Source organism: Stegastes partitus, unplaced genomic scaffold (assembly GCF_000690725.1).
Source record: "Stegastes partitus isolate 25-593 unplaced genomic scaffold, Stegastes_partitus-1.0.2 Scaffold124, whole genome shotgun sequence".
In the NCBI taxonomy this organism is placed as follows: domain Eukaryota; kingdom Metazoa; phylum Chordata; class Actinopteri; family Pomacentridae; genus Stegastes; species Stegastes partitus.
Genome location: NW_007577855.1, coordinates 720,563 through 737,105, shown reverse-complemented (window position 1 = coordinate 737,105; position 16,543 = coordinate 720,563). Strand labels below are relative to the sequence as shown.

Below are 16,543 nucleotides of genomic sequence, written 5' to 3'. Positions count from 1 at the left end.
ACAATGCTCCTTAATGTCTCACTGTTCGTGTGGTTGCTGCAGCGTTTTTCTAACCACAAGAGGCTAATTTCTGCAAAACGGTAGCTTTATGTGCGTTGTCATAATGGAAGGCCATTTCTGTAACCGCAGTGTTGACTTTTTCAAACATTTTAAATGGAATGACCTTTAAATTCATGTGCGCCAATTATCTGCATTTCTAGCTGAAAAACATCGAGGAATGTTTAATTGATCCAATGGGCTTTGTGTATTTCCCCTCTGAGATGTGATAATGTTGATGAATTGCAAGTGAAAATGGTGTGTAGAAAACAGAGACCGATAGAGCTTATGAATAATCAGCCGTTATCGAGCGTGCAGTTCTACATTTTTCTGTCTTGCACTAAAAAGGACATTGATAATAAAAGTGTGAATATAATTAATCCAGTTGTTATAGATGTTAACGCGTCTATGTGGACTAAAAATAGAAAATCCTTTATCAGTCCCACAAGGAGAAATTTGCAATCCATTTAAAAATTATATATATATATGTATGAATAATATATTAAAAATACAATGATTCATTTGGTTTCTCTGCCTATAGACATAAACCACCTTTTGAGAATCTGATAATTAATATACAGTCATGACTTGATGATCCGACCCTTAACAATCCAAAACCTTGCTATCCGACAGGTTTTTAGGAAAACACACGGAACCCTTAAAAACAGCCTAAACATACCGACAGCCTTAGATTCCGACTCCGACATGACATTTAATGTCACAAATAAGGATAACAGTGTATTATCTGACCAAACAATCTGACAGATTGGCTACGTTCAGACTGCAGGACTTGATGCTGAATTTTTGTGAGTTCGTTCACATTTCCAGTTAAATACGACTTGTATGTGACCTGCTGTGTGAACTTCATACGACCCAAAAGTGTCCCGCATGCGCAGAAGAGGACACGACGACGTCACACGCAACGAGCATGCTCAGTGTTTACGGAAGTAAATATGGAGGGTAACGGTGGAGCGTATCTGCCACTTCCCCGCCACCACCGATGGTGGAAACAGAAGTGTGACCGCTATCCTAAACTGGCATCAGCAGCCAAGTACTGCCTGTACGTTCTGGTCACTTCCATTCCGTCGGAGCGCTCCCCCGGGGTGGAAGTGACCGGAATGTGCACAATCGCACCGGTCAATTAGGTGTGAAATCCAGCGATACATAGTGTTCTAACAATACACTAGTTATTATAACAACTATAAACAATAAATACTAACAACAAATGAGCCTTCCAGCATAAAGCCCTCCTTGTATCTCGACCTCCGTCTTGACAATCCGACAGTCTTGCTATCCGACAGAAGAAGGTTTGACATTTAGCATCGGATTATCGAGTCACGACTGTATTCTTCACACAGAGTGTGTACATGTTATGAAGCAAACATCAGGAGATGATTCTAGTTTTTTTTAGGCATATTCAGTGATATTTACAGGAAATCTATCTTTAATGATAAAACATTTAGCTTCTTTTTTGCTCAGTAATAAATATTTTTAACTAAATACCTAAAGCCTTTTGTTTGCTCATTCTTAACTCAGATCCATGTTGTGAAGCGTTTCTTTTCCTCATTTGTATTCTCATTCCTTTTTGCTTGAGTACTTGCGATGCAAGCCACAACAGGACCCATCGCGAGGGTGCACGCCTGCTCACAATGCTGACAGATGCAAAATGCCTTTCACACATTTCCCAATAAATTACCTGATGCGGGGTGTGTGAGTTGTATTTAAGAAAAACAAAAACTTTGAAAAGAAAATTCAGGAGAACAATCATTTAGGTGATTTCTTGCTCCTCCTTTCATTATAACACCATCCAGCCACTGGGTCAGACTTTTAAACTTTATGGGACCTTAAAATGAGCAATAAGCGTCTGTCCGGTCCAAAAATATGCATAACTTCCTTCAAAACCAGGACATGCATTTCCTGAGTGCACTTCCAGCAGACCCTTCTATAAAACCTCCCCGCAGACATTACTGTAACCGTGTGCTGGCGGTCTGAGAGGAGACCGGGTCAGTTTATGAGAGCAGCAAAGATTTCAGATCAGCTCATAAATGTGATTCATGGTTTTGCGTGATGGAGATGTCCTCAGAATTTAAGAGCTCAAACCGAGGGCACGGACAGAGGAGATGGAGAGGGACAGCAGGGGAGTCAGGTCGTGTGTCGGTTTAAGGAAAGCTGGTCGGAGAAAACAGCACATCTAGAATGAAGTGGAAACACAGACAGCATTGAAATGGAAATTCTGTCCCAGAGACTACAGATTATGCAGTACATCTATCTGCCTGGCAGCTTTGTTTAGCCCATGTAGGAGAAATGCCAAAAAGCTCACGATTTCTTCTTGAGCTTCTTCATTATATGTATCTTTAGTGAATGTCAGCTTACATGTGTGTTACGAAAAGCGTCGTTCTCTCAGATAACTGTGTCTGTCGATTCACCAGAGTGATTCTGTTGGGTCCTGTTCTGTCTTTTTGTGCTTTGTCTCATAAAGGGGAGCAGTGATCATGTTGAGCGTACAGAAAGACGATAACTGGAGGACAGTGTCTTTAGAAGCAAAGGGAGAATTCCTTCATGCTTTAGGTTCAGGGTTCTGTCTGTGCCAAACTTGAATGAATGTGCTGCGTTTTCCACAAATGCAACTTCTAACATGCTCTCGTAGATTAATCATAGCAACTAGACTTGCTTTGAAGATGTTTCGCCTCTTATCCAAGAGGCTTCATCAGTTCTGACTGACTAGTTGGGAGATCCAGATGCTTATATCTTTAAGGAGCCATTAACACCTGAGTTTCTGTTTAAGTTGGGGGTTTGTTGCTCCTCCCCCTCGTTATGTGAGTCATTAGTGCTCCCCCGCCACAATGGGGTTGGTTAGGGTCTTTTGTGGCTAGGTGTGAATGCGGTTTCATCTTCTTGGGGAGAGATCTTCAGACTGAATTGTAAACAGGTGAGCGGTGATGCTTCAGACCTCCACCTCTGTTGAGGGATAGCTCCATAAGAATATAAGTATGTGGAACTCCTAACTCGTCAGTCAGACCTGATGAAGCCTCTTGGATGAGAGGTGAAACATCCAGTTGCTATGATTAATCCATGAGAATAACCATGGCCTGGACAACTGAGAATCTTCACAGACAAGTGAAAAGACCATCCCCTTATTTCTTTCTCGATACGCATTTGATACTTATTCATAAAATTCTGTCAAATTAAATGATGAACCAAAGTGAATTCTCATGTCACATTCATAGTAACAATCAAAGGCAGATTGGTTGTTACATCGACTACATAATGGTTTACTTCCTCTGCAGTTCTATTTGCATTTGGTCACATCCTGAAATAAGTAATGTATTAACCTGTTCCACAAAACCTGCCACGTTTCAAAGGAAATGACCAAATATATATGGCCCATCTCACAATGTGCAGTTTCTTTAAACATTTTTACACACCCACTAAGCTCTACAATCATCGCCCTGCACAGATCCCCCGAGGCGGTCCTGACAGTTTGGGAAAATTGGGTCAATTTTATTTGAGTGGCGAGTCACCTCCCACCTGTGCGAAGCCATTCCAACAAAAGAAACTCATGGCTGCTGAAACCGCTTTGCTTCTTAGCTCTAGAAACAAATTCTGCACAACCTTGCCTCGCCTTCTCCTGCACTGCTTCTACTTCTCGCGGTCGGAGAGCTTTTTTCGGATGTCAGCAGTCACCGCTAACGGGTGGATTAAGGACTGTAACTGCTTGGAAATCAGCAGGAAGACCATGTTTAAAAGTTAAAATCAGAATAATGTGAATGAAAGCTTGTGTGTATTTAATAGATTTTTTTGTTAGCAAGCTTTCTTCTCTCTACACTCATTAACTACTTTACAAGGCTTCACTGGAAAGGTAGAGCAGCTGTTCCAACAAGAGTGAAAGTAAGCAAAGTTCAAGTGAGCTGAAGGTGTGGCAGCAGGAAGCTGGCAATAAACCTGACCCAGAAAAGTGCCTCTCTGCGAACCACTGTTGTCATAGAGATACCACTTTAATGCGTAATTGATTGATTGCGCTGCTGTCTGGAACAAATTCGCTATGAATACTGTATCTGATGTATCTGCACGCCAAACGAGGGAATTCATAAAAAGCTGCCTCGTTTATGGCGAGATGTTATTGCTTCATAAAGTGCTCATAAATCTTTTGTGTTGCTGGGACTAATAAATAACAGTGTTCAAACCGCAATTGTTGACAAGGCAACACAAAGCACTGCTCATTAGTAAACAAGAGCCATCTTTTCAAACGCAGTGTCTACAGCATGTCCCACATGAGGATTCTCCAAATGTCATAAAACGAGGACTCAATTATCCCGGCAACGTCGACGACTCCTCTAAGTTCAGAAAAGCAGCGGAGTTAATTTTGTTTAATTTAAATCCCAACAAATGCAATAAAGAAAACAACATGACAAACTCTGAAACGTGTTATAGGTGTCCTTAAAATGCCAACAGTAAGGGACGCCTGGGACAAAGTTTGTTAGTATATTTACATTTAAATAAGCCTGTACTACTCAGATAGGTCTCCGTGGGCGTTACAGAGCCACAACAGCAGCTCCCATGCCACGTTGAGCAATCCAGTAGAAAATGAAACATTCCTTAACTGTTTGAACAAGAATTAAGTGTGATAGCTTCGGGCAAAGTCATGTTTCTCACAACACGGTCAATGATTTAAACACCTTTGGAAAGTGTTTTGGTGAGTCAACTACTGTTTGGAAAAACCCAGAACGCTCCTACATACGTGCCCTTCCAAACTGATATAGAGTTGTTAGACATTTCTGTGTATGTTTATCTGAGTTAAATAGAATTTAAATTAGCATTTAAGACAAGGGTACTTCAAAAAAGTTCTTGGCCTTACCCAGAAACAAAGTGCATGACTTCCATTTTGGAGCATAACTATATACTATAAAGCCTTATGTCAGTGTCCACATAAACTCAGATGTTTGTCTGGTCTGTACATATATAGCGCTTTTATCCAAAGCGCTGTACAATGTGTTTCTCATTCACCCATTCACACACACATTCATACACCAATGGTGACAGAGCTACCATGCTGCCTGCCATTGGGAGCAACTTGCCCAAAGACACTTCGACTGTAGAGGGGCCGGGGATCGAACCGCCAACCTTGTGATTGGAGGACAACCTCCTCTACCACCTGAGCCACAGTCAGTCATCATTTGTCTGTCAGTGATGCCCTTTGAAAATCAGTAGGTGAACAGACAAGAAGAACGTGTATAAAAACAAAATGGCCCCCAAAGAAATCCATGAAGACATGGTCAACACTCTTGGTGAAGACTCCCCTTGTTATACAACCATAAAGAAGTGGGTTGCTGATTCCAAGCAGGGCAGGGAGAGCATCAAAGATGACCTTGGATGATCCACTGGAGACCATTAGCCTCATGGTCATGAATAATATGTGACTGACCAACACAACACAACGCAGAATCAATGGACATCAGCGTGGGATCGGTTCAAGCTGTCTTGATGGACATCTTGAGCAAACTGTCGGCACGACGGGAGCCCTGAATGTTGACACCAGATCAGAGGTCGAAGAGGATGGAAATGTCAAGGACGCTTGTGGCTCGTTTTCATGCCGTCCCAGCCAAATTCCTCAGGAGATTTGTGACCCAGTATGAGACGTGGGTTCACCACTTTGATCTCGAATCAAAGCAATCGAATCAAACAATGGAAACACGCTGGTTCTCTGCCTGACATCTCCAGCAAATGCCATTCGTCGGCAAGGTGATGGTGTCTGTGTGGTGGGACGTTACTCATGACTGACCCAAACAACTGATTGGGACAACTATGCATCAGAACTGCAACAACTGAAAAAAGCAAAGAGTGACGCCACAAATGGCACACAGCAGTCAAAGAAGCAGCCAAATGTGGCTTTGAACTGTTGCCTCATGTACCTTCCTCAACCAACCCGTCTGACTTCTGGTTCCTAAACTGAACTCTTACTTGCATGGTCGCTATTTTCAGAGTAATGATGAAGTCCTCAATGCTGTTGAAAGAAAAAAAATAGTCTCCTGTGACATTGTCTGGTGAGGCTGAGAACTTCATGAGGTACCCTGACATGCACTTGAGATGCCCATGATGCTTTGGAACTGGTTTTAAACAGAACTAAATATGTTGGTTCCGACATAAACATGGAGGCTTAAGTTTAGCCACAAATAATGCAGCAATTTGCAATTCTGAGACAACTTTTGGAGTTATATGCCAGCACAGCTTAGATTCTTTAAATCTCATTGAGGCAGAGCTTTAGTGGAGCTTTGGGGGGTTTAACAGCTAACAGGAATTAGATACACAGGAATTATTAGTGCAACTTTTACCAGTAACTTTAAGGCTGTGATGCAAAGGAAAATCAACAACTCTTGTAATGCGGTTAAGTTAATGAGAAAAAGAGAAATGTTTAAAAACTGCTTCACTTCTGTTTGGTGTTGTTTTCCATAAAAATGATTTATGCACTGAGCTCAGTAATTCCTGTTGTCCGTGAGGTCTGTTCAGATGATTCTGTATTGGTGATAATTAGGACATTAGCTAATGTTTCCAATCAGTGAAACAGTGATTCATCTAACAGAGGTGACATCCAGGAAAGGTCACATAAATTATTCTTTGTTTTGAGCTTCACAGCGCTGCATTTCAGTCCTTAACAAACAAAAACATGTAGTCCTTCAGCTCCATAAATCACCAGATTTGAGGATGTGAAGTTTTCACCTTACTGCATAATGTACGTGACAAATCACCGTAGCAACGAGTACTCCATCCTAACATTACTTTCTAAAGCACAATTACTGTCAAAGTTTATTTGATCCCAGATACTAGATGCTAAATAACTTCAGCGGTTTACCCACCCCTCCTGTGAATCATGCAAAAGCCACAGATAAAACTCAGCATTATGGGTAATCTGGTCTGCACAGCAATTAAGTACAGGATAAATGTCGACATGTCGTGTAACTGAGCTGCAGCGCTGCTGGCATGCAGGGCAGGAGCGGCCTGAGAGTCTGACATGTTTTTCCCAGTGATATAAGACTTAATGATGTAAAGTATACCATTTTGGGTTTGTGTATTACATGTGTAGGGCTGTGTGCACACATATCCAAAGCTGGATTACAGACAGGCAAAAATATGAATGTGTTCCAGGGCTGCAGATATCCACAGGACCCAAAGCCTCAGGTTTACTTGGTGTCATTTAATTGAGTTTAACTGCAGTTTGTTTTTTTTTTTTTTGGATGGATATGTTCCATTTGAACAGTGTCAATACAAATGATCGATATGTGTGTTTCTGCATTATAAATCTAAGTCTTAGTCATCAATCCTGTTCATGATAGTAACTTTGTGCAGGTTAATTGCTAAAATGAGGATATGATTGATCTTATAAGAGTAATAAAAAATAAAACTTGCACCAATAATACTGTTGACTGTCGCTATTTCTAGTGAGGAATTAATTATGGCCAGTGAGGTAAAAATAAATAAAAACGCAATGCATTTACTTAAATGTCTGACTACACATGGACAACTTTAGAGGCACAAATTCCACATGTGGCTTCACAATCATGCTATATTATTAAAATTACAGCAACAGCCAAGCTACTCGGTTTACCGTCCCATCAGACCAGTTGATGAAACACATTTGGTTGTCGGGCAACGTAGGTTTTAGGCGGCTCCATTAGCAGAAATGGAACATAATATTCAGAATTTTGTTCTCATTAGCGTATAATCATCTGAAAACAAGAATGACTGTTGGAATGAGCCTGTTATCCTACAGAGCGAGCCGGTTCTCTTGCACAGCGTTCCACTGCCATGTTCCTACAGTAACCAAACACTGGCTCCAGAGGGGGTCTTTTGCGTTTGTAGTTGCCACTGTTGATTCTCCAGCATGCATGGAGGGAAAGGTGAAGGAGACTCTGCTGATTGCAATCTGAAACCTCACTGCTAGATGCCACTAAATCCAACACACTGGTCCTTTGAGGGATTGAAAAAAAAAACTCAATGATATGCTGCTACATTGAGCACCATGTTTTTAACCCTCACAACTCTGCAGTAAATCAGCCGCTTAATATTAGTACACATTCAAAAACAACCCTGAATAATAGCCATCAGTAGTAGCAAACTATTTGTTTTACAGGGTTGTAAAACTTTATGTGAAGAAGTGTAGTTTGTGTCTTTCTGTTAAGTTTAACTAGTGTGAACTGATTAGCTGGAATCTATCTAATGAGAAGTGCAATGAGACTGGCTGCTGTCATGTTAAGCTCCCTACCTGATCATATGCAGACTTTTAGTGTGGAGAGGTGGACATGAACCACACACATTCTGTTTTCTCTATTAAGCCCACTGGCTACAGAGAACACTGTACTTGTTAAAGTTAACCTGCCTGATCAAAACAAGCTGCCTGTTGAAAAGACATTAATTTACAGAAGTTATTACCTGAGCGATTCCTCCTTCCAGGGGCCATCTTTTCCTGGAGGTCACAGAGGGGTCACGCCTCCAACACAGCTCTTTCATAGGTTCACTGAGTAGGTGGGATCTCAGAGATGATTGGATCATAGATTTGTCCTGATTGGCCAGTTTAAACTGACAAAGTAAGCTCCTTCCTTATTTATATGAGTGTCCTGTGAAAGAAGCTATGGAACGGTTTATTCAGAAGGCAGAATAATGCAGCATTACTAACTGTTGGATGCATTTTGTGATTCTTTTAACCTAAATTTGCTATTTTTGTGACTTTTTCTTCCTTTAGGAGATTTGCTGCTTGTTTAAAAACTGCAAATAATCAGCTTCGTATTTTTCCAGCACATTTTTTCCTGCCAGCATGATGTTTGTCCTCCACATGACTCACCTGCATTCCTCCTTGCCAGACAAAGACTTTTCATTTATGCCTAATAAACCAGAGGGTAAGAGTGAGTACATATAAGAAGCACAGAGACTGGAAGCAGCAGGATGTGATGTCACAAACATGTATGTGTTAAAAAAATAGCATTAAATCCTACATTTATCACAGCAAAGAAATGTAAAAATATATGAACCCCTTATCATTCCAACGTCCCACCGGAGGGACATGACTACCTTACAAAAACATTACGGTCATGTGTGCACCTTTATTTTCAAGAATGAACTTAGGTGAGGATCAAAAAAATATATATTTTTTGTGATTATTAAAATTAAATAACTTTTTACTGGTAGCACCTAGAATGATTCTGATTGCTGTGGCTAAAACTAGAGAGTCTTATCTTTACATAAAACCTTTATATACACTCCATAAGGGTCAGTAGCAGCATTCATTGTAATTTAGAGATGTCATTTTACAGGCGGTTGCATTAAAATGACCCAGAATGATAACTGTGACACAACTAACAAGCAGCTATGTAATGAGGGCAGCCGTGTCAATGATGGCAATAAAAAAACACAACATGTCCGGGCAGTGACTTAATAACAATATGCACACACTAATAATACATGTAGGGTTTGAACAATAGGAGGTATGAACCATCCAGTAATGTCAGTTGAGAACTTGAGGTAAATAAAACAAGCCAAGCAGTGTTTAGCATGACATGGGTCAAGCTGCTGATTCACGATTCATTACATCCCATTTGATCAGAACCAGTACTGCTTAGTGCTCATAAAAATGTAGCTCATGAGTTGCTCCCTCTTTCCTAGAGTTGGTAAAAGGCCAAGTCAGTGAAATCCAGATTAAAAGGTAGATAACAAGAAAAGACAAACAAACACCAAGCCCAGCCCACGGATAAGCCATAAACTGTAGCTCTGTTTAAGGTTCTGTAGAAATCTACTGATGGTTCAGAGGTGGTTGGAGCTCTGCTGGACCAGGTCGCAGCACTCGGTGAGCTCGAGTGAAAACGATGCACACAGAAGACAAACATAAGGTGAACACATCTACCTTTAATGAGCCTCGTAATAATAATAATAATAATACATTTTATTTAATAAGGCGCCTTTCACGGCACTCAAGGTCGCCTTACAATAAAAGCAATACAACATACAATAGCAGACAATAGATACGTAGCAGATTCATAGTCATTTTCTTAAGTTAGACTGTTCAGATTCTTTGCCGTAATAGTACGAGAGCTCTTGGGCAGGTACTGCTCTGCTCCCTGCTGCTCCTCGTCTCCCAGAGCTCAATTAAGTCGAGTTACTTAATCTCTGACACACGGTGGACAAGCAGCTGTCTAATTAACATCCACACTGAACATAATCAGATAAGTGCCATTAAGAATCAATGGGGTTTTTTTTGTTGTGCACATTAGATGTAGATTTTTAGCGGCTAAGCTGACAACGAGTTTGAAAATGTAACTTTTTTAATAACAGTGCTACATTTGTTGTGCATTAAAAATAAAAGAAACTGTTTTTTAATTGCATTTCGCAAGTTGTAGCTCTATTTCACAATAATACAACACAGAACTCTGCTGAACCATTGTACGAGGTCAGGTCTGGACGTGTCATATTATTTCTCAAAGATAAACTAGTACAGTTCATTCCTCTCTGGTATAAATGGGAGTATAAGAAAGTTACACATATACATCAGTGTTTTCTTACTACCCAGTCTTTGCGCACTTATCTTCCACTTGTGTGCTATGAGAAAGCCTCCATGTTCTGACCACTGTGTGTTCCTGATACTGACCTCACTCCTCCATTGCTGCATAACTACTTCCCATAAAATGACTCATGGCTTTACTACAAGAGACAATGAAGTCCTTAACGTGGTGACAGTGGCTCTTTGGAGCACAACACATGAAAGCGTTTCCCCCACGGCTATCGCCATAATCTTTGATAGTTATAATGACCTCATGAGAAACATTCATGTGCAGTTGCAGTGAAGCAACAGAGCAGTGTTGCAACTCATCAAAGGCATCCACACAAGCAGAGACTTGTCGTACCGTCCTTCTCTTACTTTCTCTCCGTCACACACTTCCTTCCATCCCCTTGTTATTCAGCTTTCAACACCCTCCACAGTCTCCAACCTTCCTGGCAATCCACACTTCATAATTCAGTAATGATTAACTGTCTGTCCACAGAGGTCTGAGGAACGATATATAGATACACTGAAGTACAAGATAAGGACTGTGACTGCGCTGAAGACCAGCTGAGGAGAAGCAACAGTCCTCCAGAGGTCAGTTTTCACTCAAAGACTTTAGAAACATGCGGGTAATAAATCAGACCAAGGTTCCTCTGTGTCTGCTGAAAAAAACTGTGTTAAGAGCTCTTTTAATTTCATGTTTTTTTTATGTTACAGTGAAATGCAAAATAGCTGACCATGGGGTTCACAGGATTGCACGTGCTCTGTCTTCTGTCCGCGCTCACTCTTACGACACAAGGTATGGATGTATTTTTTTAAGCATCTGTTACAAATGCGTTGCAGCTTCTTAACTTATCTGAGTTACCACCAGTAACGCTGCTCATGTTAAGACACACAAATGAAACTTCTGTTTCCGTTAAATCTCAGCACATTTATGTGTTCGTCCTCAGATTTGGTGGACCTCACTGTGAGCCCCTCGGTGACGGCGGAGTGCGACCAACAAGTAACCCTGAACTGCGACGTATCCCCGCATCAGCATGGACTCTCAATAACGCACATGGAGTGGGTCCACGATAAGACGCAATTATGCACTGTGAACAGCTCTGGGGAATTAAACCCGCAGAACAAACATTCCCTCGGCGACTTCAAGTGTGAGTACGACGAAGGAAGAAGACTGACCCTCACCTTTCCACATGTGGGGCCTCTGAACAAAGGAACCTACAGGTGCAAGCTCCGTTCCAACCGAGGAGCGCCGTATAAATATACAGCGGTGGAGTTACAAGGTCAGAGTCCGCATTTGTTCCAGTTCAAACAAACAATATTTCCCAGCAAGCATTTGTTTGTAACAGTTGCTGCCATGAATGTACAAAAGAAGAAGAAAAAAAATGCTTTTATCTTCAGTTATTGTGTGACCAAAAAAACATGTTTTTCCTTGAGCTCTGCTTTCACTTCATTAGAAATCGTGCACCTTTGATAGCAGCAGTCTATTTTCCTGCCTTTGTTTTCAAATTCAAAAGAATAGTGCGAAACAATAGGCAGGACTGCATCACCTGCATGCACGGGCAGAAAAGAAAAGCGCTCTATTGCTACGAAAAGTCCCGTAAATGTGAGACTCAAGTTAGGCAGACGGAGGATGAGCATGAGCAAAATTAAACTGTTGCAACTTGACAACCTAAAAGTTATCATAATAAGGCAGAATAAAGATGGATGCACTCAAATAATGTGCCTACATGATGCAGTCAAGCGTAGCACTTAAATAAATGCACTTGCTGCTTTCCCCTCGTGGTTGGTAAAAGTGAAAATGAATGATGTATTGTCAGTTTACGATGCTTTCAACTGCTGGATGAGAGCATGAATGTCCCCAGTGTCTTGCACATCAACCAGCCTCTCAACAATCTTCTCGTGGTTTTCCTCCCTCAGAGTGCCGTGGGAAAGTTGATGCTGATTTCACGAGTCGGGGTCCTTCCTGCACCTTCCACCGGGTCCACCCAGACGGAGAAGTGCACTGGTTTCACGGCTCCCACAATCTCTCAGACGGGTTTCTGCCGATCCAGACTTCTAAAAGCGTGGATGAACAGGGTTATCTGACTATCCGTAGTGAGCTGACGAGCACAAGTTCCAATGTGCCTCACAATTGCTCCTTAAAGAGCATCAGGTCTGGTAGGTACATTGAAAGTACTTTGGTTAAAAATGAATTGCTTGCCAGAAGTTATCCCGTAGCCTCTCCACCTTCAACCTCAAACAATGGCGTCAGATCACAGGAACCTATACGGACAATTTTATGTGTTTTAATCTTCCTTGCTGCCATAATGAAATAATGGATTTGCCAAAGTAAATCAGAGAGTCTGATCAGCTGAAGTGATGATTAACACTGATTAGAAACAATGAGGTACTGACATTTATGTAGTTTTCTTTTTTTTTTTTTTTCAAAAACCCGAGCAACAGCACTCCGAGTTAAGTGACTCATCTTGCATGGTCCAAAGGTTCATTTTTCTCCCTTTTAGCTCCTGGGTGAAGTGAACAAGAAAATTACAGAGTGTTGAGAGGTGATAACAAGGGAGTCGATAATCATTACACTGTATAAAATACCTTTGTTGGTTTGTTTCGACAGAGCGTCACGGATGAGAGAGCAAGGCATATTGGTTTCATTAGAAAACAACAAAGACGTGCACACTGACAGAAGGCACGCACTCGCTCGCATAACTGGAAAAAGCAAAGTCTGCTACTGGTTCAATTTAGTCTTGAGCTATAAACCTTCGAACCACAGATTAGGGTCAGTAAGAGAGTGAGATGAAAACATCCGTTGACAGGTGTGTACATCGTTGTGTAACTGCAGAGTGAATGAACGCTTTCTGTGAGAGCACCACGAAAACCAAATCTTTCACAGAATGCAGACCACAAAAGATGGACTCTCGTGCAATTTTCGTTCACAAACAGAAGCTTTATAGTTTGAAATGTCAAATCGCAGGACACACAGACTGTCAGTGGAGGTAACAGAGCTGCTTGTGGTTTGTGGATGGATGCTGCCCTCTGGTGAACTACGAGTAACAAGACAAGTAGTTTTTTGTGGAAAGGCAATAGAAGTAAATTTAACCCTGTTCAGGACTTTCATGTTGCCGAACATAGAAGGTCCACTGGAAGTATTTGTAGGTATTCATTATAGACTTTTATACAATGTTAAATACGTTTTCTGATAAGTTGAAGTATTTTTGGTTCCAAATGCATGACAAATGTTCCTCTTTTTATATTAAAAAAATCTTCAAAAATAAAAAACAATTACAATACCTGTCACCTAAACCAAATGGCCTGAGGTCCAAAAAACCCCAAAAGTCCTGAATAGGGTTAAAGTGTTGATTTATCCAAATTAAGGCCATTTTTTAAATTTTTATTGTTTCAGTTTACATCAGCTTTGGATATAGTTTAACCTTCTGTGACAGGGGTGGGCAATCCTGGTCCTCGAGGGCCACAGTCCTGCATGTTTTAGATGTTTCCTTCTTCCAACACACCTGATTCAAATGATCAGGATCGTTATTAGGCTTCTTGATGATGAGCTGATGATTTGAATCAGGTGTGTTGGAAGAGGGGAAACATCTAAACCATGCAGGACTGTGGCCCTCGAGGACCAGGATTGAACACCCCTGTTCTATGATAAGGAGGTGAAACACTCGTGGTGCCTATAGGCTTGTAGAAATTACACGAAAAAGAAGTCAGTGATTCTACATGGGGCTATTTTTTGTAGTTTACACAGTGAAATCTGTGGATTATCCAAAGTGATGGGGAGATGGTGGCAAGCAAATACCATCTCTCACTCTCTGTATGGCTACACAGCACCAGAGGTACGTGAGATTTGGGGGAACCCTTTCAGTTTACACAGTACTTGCATAATACTGAAATATATGCAAGTGTCCAGTTACGGCTCATGTCCAGCTTAAACTGTATATGAGTTGCTTTTCATTTTGATTAAGATCAGCACTAAGCATGAGCAAGAAGACGGACACAAATCATTTCCCATCTTCCGTTTGCGCTCAGCCTCTCCCCACTCAAGTCTCTGCAGGTATAACTCAAAGCCAGAGGACAAACCCAGCTCCAAGGCATAAACGCAGCCCTTTTTACCGGCTCAGTGCACTCCCTCTTCAGACAGGACATTTGAGAGCCTTTTCAAGTAAGGATGACTCTCTACTAATGGTGTCACTAAATCGGTGCCGTGCAGGGGGAAGGTTGAGCTTTTAGCAAGACAGCGATGCGGCTGAGATGCCACGAGTAAACCAATTCGAGGTCACCTTGACTGTTCCAGAGCATCCAGACGCACAAAAACACAGCTGTGTTGAGCTCATTGCAGGGGATCCTACACTGACTTACATCATGTTTCCTGGAGGTTATGTCACCTCAACCTTAACACAAGACTTCATCCAAAAATGTAATGATATACTTCATTTAAGGGGGGAGGGTAACTTTGCAAAGAGATTTATGTTGCACACACACACACACACACCAGTCCAAATTTACTTGCTGACAACTTAAACATCCGTGTTGCTTTTAAAGAGTCTGGGGTGAAATAATGATCTTTCAAAAGCATAATTGTGAAAATATTGCTACTGACAAGAATGTAATGAGACATACTCAGCTTACAAATATTTAGCAGCTCACGATTAAAGCAATTTAGATAAATAGTCAAAAAGCTAATGCTCAGATTGAATGAATGACAGTTTTTTAAATAATTCCTTTCATTCAGACTGGTAACACTTACAGTGACGTGCTGCATACACTGCTGTGTCATGTTTGTTTCTTGTTAGATGTTGTACAGGAATTGTTCGAATCAATGATTGTAAATTATTTTGATTTTTAAGGCTAGAAACTTCGATAACCATGTTTTCACAAGCAGTAGGAATCAGTTGAGGTCCTCTAGGTATCAGTGGCAGTCTTCACATTGTGTAAATGAGCTCATTTAGAAATCTGCTTACTTGGGCTCCTTGTTGTTATTAATGTTGGGATTTTCATAAAGTTTTGCTGACATTGTTTACAGAGAATTATTTGTACATAATGAGTTCTGTATATTTATAAAATGAGAAATAAAGAACAGTTATACAAAGTGATTTTCCTGTCGTTGTTTCCCATAAGACAGTAACAGAGTCATTATGTGATCTTCTGTCACTTGGACTGTACATTATTTACCCTCATCAACCACAATATTAGGTGGACTTTCATCCATTCATCCATTATCTATACAACGTTTAATCCTCACTAGGGTCGCAGGGGGGCTGGAGCCTATCCCAGCTGACCCAAGGCGAAGGTAGGGAACACTACACATAGAGACACTCACGTTTACACCTACGGACAATTTAGAATAACAAATTAACCTCAGCATTTTTGGACTTGTGGGAGGAAGCTGGAGAACCTGGAGAGAACCCACACTGCACGGGGAGAACATGCAAACTCCACGCAGAAAGATCCTGGGTGTCCTAACCAGGACATGAACCGGGGATCTTGTAGCTGTGAGGCGATGGTGCTAACCACCGAGCCACCTTGCAGCCCTTAGGTAGACCTCATCCATCCATCCATTATCTATACACCGCTTAATCCTCACGAGGGTCAAAGGAGGCTGGAGTCTATCCCAGATGACTCAGGGTGAAGACAGGGGACACCCTGGACAGGTCACCAGTCTATCACAGGGCTACACTTAGAGACAGACAACCAAGCACACTCACATTCACACCTACAGACAATTTAGAATCAACATGTTTTTGGACTGTGGGAGGAAGCCGGAGAACCCAGAGAGAACCCACGCTGCACGGGGAGAACATGGAGACTCCATGCGGTGTCCTCACCAGGACACAAACCAGCGACCTTCTTGCTGCGAGACAACAGTGCTAACCACCTTGCAGCCCTAAGGTAGACTTGTGAAATCTAAGCCAGTCTAATACAACAGCTCTGTAGTAAATTTAACTTCTATGAAGCTTCTACATTTTCAAGTTTTGCTAAAAA

The 16,543-nt window shown here is 41.4% G+C and overlaps 1 protein-coding gene across 1 annotated transcript; it reads left to right on the top strand.

The window, feature by feature from the left end:
- Window positions 1-10,956: 10,956 nt before the first annotated feature.
- On the top strand, window positions 10,957-13,428 carry LOC103354902 (uncharacterized). The gene is made up of 4 exons (XM_008278497.1): window positions 10,957-11,155; window positions 11,279-11,360; window positions 11,512-11,844; window positions 12,482-13,428. The coding sequence occupies exons 2-4, from the start codon at window positions 11,300-11,302 to the stop codon at window positions 12,877-12,879; spliced, it is 792 nt and encodes a 263-aa protein (XP_008276719.1). The 5' UTR covers window positions 10,957-11,155; window positions 11,279-11,299; the 3' UTR covers window positions 12,880-13,428.
- Window positions 13,429-16,543: the final 3,115 nt, after the last annotated feature.